Raw genomic sequence first — 4565 nt, forward strand, 5'->3', positions numbered from 1 at the left:
AAAAACAAAAACCCTAGCCCCTGAAATGCTGACGTGTGGATGCCTATTGGTCCTGGTTAGTGCCACCAACCGGGACCAAAGGCCCTCCTGCCTGGGCTCGCCGCACCGGCCACGTGGAGGCCCATCTGTCCCGGTTCGTGTAAGAACCGGAACTAAAGGGCTAGGGCATTAGTAACGACACTTTAGTCCCGGTTCAAAAACCGGGACAAAAGGGCCCTTACCAACCGGGACAAAAGACCCTTTTTCTACTAGTGATGAAGGGCCTCTTGCTGTGCGCGCTCGCACTTGCCTTTGCTGCGGTTACCACCCACGCCCAGCTGCAGTCCTGCCCGACACGTTGCGGCAAGCAGGCCGACGGCATGGAGTGCCCCAACAACCTCTGCTGCAGCAAGGATGGGTACTGCGGCCTGGGCGTCGACTACTGCAGCACTGGCGCCGGCTGCCAGAGCGGCGCCTGCTATGACAACAAGATCTGCGGCGCGCAGGCCAATGGCACACTGTGCCCTAACAACCACTGTTGTGGCTCGGGTGGTCGCTGCGACCACGGTAGTGAATACTGCAGCAATGGCTGCCAGAACGGTCCTTGCTGGGCTAATCTCAAGTGTGGCCACCTGGACAATGGTAAGCTATGCCCCAACAACCTCTGCTGCAGCCAGTATGGTTACTGTGGCCTGGGACCGGAGTTCTGTGGTACTGGCTGCCAAAACGGCGCTTGCAGCACGGACAAGCCGTGTGGCAACAAGGCTAATGGTGCAGCATGCACCAACAACTATTGTTGCAGCCTGTATGGGTCTTGTGGGCTTGGCAAGGATTACTGTGGTACGGGCTGCCAGAGCGGCGCATGCAACTAGTGTTACTGTGGTACGCTCCTTCCTTCCTGGTTGACATACTCAAGTGCGTGCTACCCCTGAATTGTTGCCATGGAAGTATAAGTGTTGCAATGAGAAAGTATAAGCATCGCAACGAGGAGTAATAATTAGTGGCAATAGCTAATACTACTGTCCCAAATTAAGTTCTACTTGTACCAGCTAAGTATGTCAAGCTGTCGACATTTGTCCTAATAATCGACATTTGTCCTAGTATTATGTTTTGTTGACATTGTGTAATGTTATTGTATGATATGGTGATACTATATATTGCCACTTGTTTTAGTTTGCTATTTCATGACCGGTATATTTGTTGCAACGCTGGAATATTGAGTAATTAATGTGTTATACTCATGGTTATTAACTGCTGAAAAAATAGAAAGAAATACAATAAAACTATGAAGGGGAGGAAACGATCATGGTGAACAAAAACAGACTGGAATATTTTTCTTTTCTATCGTGGAACACTGGATCCCGAGCACACTATGTGTGTTTTCGCGGTGTATACAAACATCCAGTATTTACGCCTTCGATATGAACATTTGGAGAAGACAGCAAACAACGTCTCCGCCAAGCACATCTCATAGTTTTTCACTCTTTCGATGCTCTTGCACGAGGTCGAACTCGATGAGCCCACCGAGTACGACATCCTATGGAAGTGCACGGCTAATGGGCAATACTCGACGGCATCCGCATACAAGGCGCAATTTCTACGAATGGTTCTCTCACCCATACATAGAATGGTTTGGAAGGCTTGGGCTCCTCCAAAAGTCAAGTTCTTTGCTTGGTTGGCTCTACAAGATAGAATTTGGACCGCTGATAGATTGGTGAAGCGTGGATGACCAAATTGTGATCTTTGCCCTCTTTGCAAGAGGGTGCAAGAATGTGGGACTCACCTCTTCTATAAGTGCCGCTCCACCAGAAAGCTATGGTCTTTGGTACTGACAAATACCACATTTTCGAGCTTGACACAAACGCATGGCCCTTGTTCGACTCGGTTGAAGCTTGGTGGGCAAGTACTTGCGACAGCGCCACGCCATTTAGGCAAGCCAAGGCATTCCTCATCATGCTTGTCTCATGGACTATTTGGAATGAGCGATACGCAAGAGTGTTCAAGCAGAAGAGCGTGCCACCGACTATATTGCTTGCCTCCATCGCGACCGAGGCTAGCCTCTGGATCATCGCTGGTGCTAAAAAACTAGGGTCCATTATATTGCAAGAGTAATTCCCATATCGTGTAATCGGGTTGCTTGTAACAAACTCTATTCACTCTTATTTAATGGATGAGGCAAAGATTTTGCCTACGTTTCAGAAAATATATATGCTTATGCAATGCAGACTTCAGCCGTCAGGTCCTCGTCATCTCGGTTTTTGTTCAGTCAGGAATGATGTCCGTCTTGATCTTTCACATCGTATCGGCTTGCCAGAGTAAATGTTATGCTAGTACACTCACTGAGATGCATGCATGCGATAACTTGACCTCGGCTTGTGGGAGGCGTACCTACATGTTGTACAAGCAGATTTCCAAGTCATGAGTTAATCCATGGCTCGTCTTGACCGTTCACAAACTGACACCTTATTTACCAATCGATTTCCAAGTCTTCAGCAAGTCCATGGCTCGTCTTGACGGTTCACACACTGAAACCGTATTTACCAATCGATTTACAAGGCATGAGTTAAAAAAAATCGTGAGATTTGAATACGCTAGGATCAATGCCTAGCTAGGTTTGGTTCACCGCCGAACGACTTGGACTCCTATATAAAGGAGCCTTGCATTCGGCATTTCCATCAACACCTCCTCAACAAATCCAGTAAAGCACACATCCTAGCGATGAAGGGCCTCTTGCTGTGCGCGCTCGCGCTTGCCTTTGCCGCGGTGACCACCCATGCCCAGCTGCAGTCCTGCCCTACGCGCTGCGGCAAGCAGGCCGACGGCATTGAGTGCCCCAACAACCTCTGCTGCAGCAAGGATGGATACTGCGGCCTGGGCGTCGCCTACTGCAGCGCTGGTGCCGGGTGCCAGAGCGGCGCCTGCTACGACAACAAGATCTGCGGCACGCAGGCCAACGGCACACTGTGCCCTAACAACCACTGTTGTGGCTTAGGTGGTCGCTGCGGCTACGGTAGAGAATACTGCAGCAACGGCTGCCAGAACGGTCTTTGCTGGGCTGATCTCAAGTGTGGCCACCTGGACAATGGTAAGCTATGCCCCAACAACCTCTGCTGCAGCCAATACGGTTACTGTGGCCTAGGACCGGAGTTCTGTGGTGCTGGCTGCCAAAACGGCGCCTGCAGCACAGACAAGCCATGTGGCAACAAGGCTAATGGTGCACCATGCACCAACAACTATTGTTGCAGCCAGTATGGGTCTTGTGGTCTTGGCAAGGACTACTGTGGTACCGGCTGCCAGAATGGCGCATGCAACTAATAATACTCCTTCCTTCCTGGCTGCAAACTCAAGTGCGCTATACCTTGAACTGCTGCCATGGAAGTATAAGTGTTGCAATGATAAAGTATAAGCATTGCAACAAGGAATAATAATCAGTGGCAATAGCTAATATTATTGTCGCAAATTAAGTTCTACTTGTATCAGCTATTGTTATCAAGCTGTCAACATTTTTCCCTAATCAGTATTGTGTTTTGTTGCCATCGTGTAATGTTTTGCTGCTTCTTGACCATCATGTTTTGTTGTGACGCTAGAACTTTGAATAATTGCATTGCAATAAACAACTGGTGGTGCCATAGCTTTTAATGTGTTATATGCTCATGGTTATAAACTGCTGCAAAAAAACATTTAAGGGATAAAACAATCATGGTGAACAAAAAAAACTCACTGGAACATTTTCTCATCTCATCATACGAATTGAACTATTGAAGGTGAATTGCCAGCGAGAGGCTTGACTACCGTGGACCACTGGATCCCAAGCACTTTATGTGTGTTGCCGTGGTGTCTTCGATGTGATCATTTTGGTTATTTGGAGAAGACAGCACAAGTGCACTGCAGGTATAAAAATGCAGCGGCAGTTTTTCTTCTTCTTTCAGGAACAGTCTGTTATCTAAACAAGACCAGCAAACAAACAAGACAACAGACTAGTGCAGTGGAAATGCCGCAGGTTCTATCTTCTTTACATTCATGGTGAGCAAAAATGTGTTATAATAACAGGACATAAGAGCATCCAGATTAAGAACGCAAAGCAACCATAATAACAAGGTATTAAAAAGATTTAGGTCTCACTTAATTCATAACAGAGATCACATTGCCATAAGGCACAGGACTAGAGAGTTTCACAAACGACACATGACATAGACTTGCACATAGTAACCGAAGAGACAAGGGAAGAAACCACCACGCGTAACAGACTTGCGAATCAAACTTCCAAGGTCGCATGGAACTCACTGGCCACCACGAAGACGGAGCACCAAGTGGAGAGTAGACTCCTTCTGAATGTTGTAATCTGCAAGGGTGCGACCATCCTCGAGCTGCTTACCGGCAAAGATCAGGCGCTGCTGGTCCGGGGGGATACCCTCCTTGTCCTGGATCTTCGCCTTCACGTTGTCAATGGTGTCCGAAGATTCCACCTCCAGGGTGATGGTCTTGCCAGTGAGGGTCTTCACGAAGATTTGCATGCCACCACGCAGGCGGAGCACCAGGTGCAAGGTGGATTCCTTCTGGATATTGTAATCAGCAAGGGTGCGTCC

The 4565-nt window shown here is 48.2% G+C and overlaps 3 protein-coding genes across 3 annotated transcripts in view; 2 read left to right on the forward strand and 1 right to left on the reverse strand.

Annotated features, from left to right (window-relative positions):
• The first annotated feature begins 254 nt into the window (after nt 1–254).
• Nucleotides 255–1708, forward strand: LOC123167738 (uncharacterized). Its single transcript, XM_044585599.1, has 3 exons — nt 255–621; nt 653–861; nt 1484–1708. The coding sequence occupies exons 1-3, from the start codon at nt 255–257 to the stop codon at nt 1706–1708; spliced, it is 801 nt and encodes a 266-aa protein (XP_044441534.1).
• Nucleotides 1709–2644: 936 nt separating this feature from the next.
• Nucleotides 2645–3547, forward strand: LOC123167739 (agglutinin isolectin 3-like). Its single transcript, XM_044585600.1, has one exon. The coding sequence runs from the start codon at nt 2698–2700 to the stop codon at nt 3292–3294; it is 597 nt and encodes a 198-aa protein (XP_044441535.1). The 5' UTR covers nt 2645–2697; the 3' UTR covers nt 3295–3547.
• A 531-nt stretch (nt 3548–4078) lies between these two features.
• The window catches only part of LOC123167740 (polyubiquitin), a gene marked incomplete in the record, with an annotated part of 1754 nt that continues 1267 nt past the window's right edge, over nt 4079–4565 (reverse strand). Inside the window, 1 exon segment of the mRNA XM_044585602.1 lies at nt 4079–4565. Within this exon segment, the coding sequence (XP_044441537.1) occupies nt 4260–4565 (306 nt within the window).

This window comes from Triticum aestivum, chromosome 7D, assembly GCF_018294505.1.
Source record: "Triticum aestivum cultivar Chinese Spring chromosome 7D, IWGSC CS RefSeq v2.1, whole genome shotgun sequence".
NCBI lineage: Eukaryota > Viridiplantae > Streptophyta > Magnoliopsida > Poales > Poaceae > Triticum > Triticum aestivum.

Coding starts and splice junctions, on each gene's coding strand:
- LOC123167739 (XM_044585600.1), top strand. CDS start 2,698: ATGAAGGGCCTCTTGCTGTGCGCGCTCGCGCTTGCCTTTGCCGCGGTG.
- LOC123167738 (XM_044585599.1), top strand. CDS start 255: ATGAAGGGCCTCTTGCTGTGCGCGCTCGCACTTGCCTTTGCTGCGGTT. Junction 622..652: donor GTGTGGCCACCTGGACAATG/GTAAGCTATGCC, acceptor CCTCTGCTGCAG/CCAGTATGGTTACTGTGGCC. Junction 862..1,483: donor ATGCAACTAGTGTTACTGTG/GTACGCTCCTTC, acceptor CTCTTGCACGAG/GTCGAACTCGATGAGCCCAC.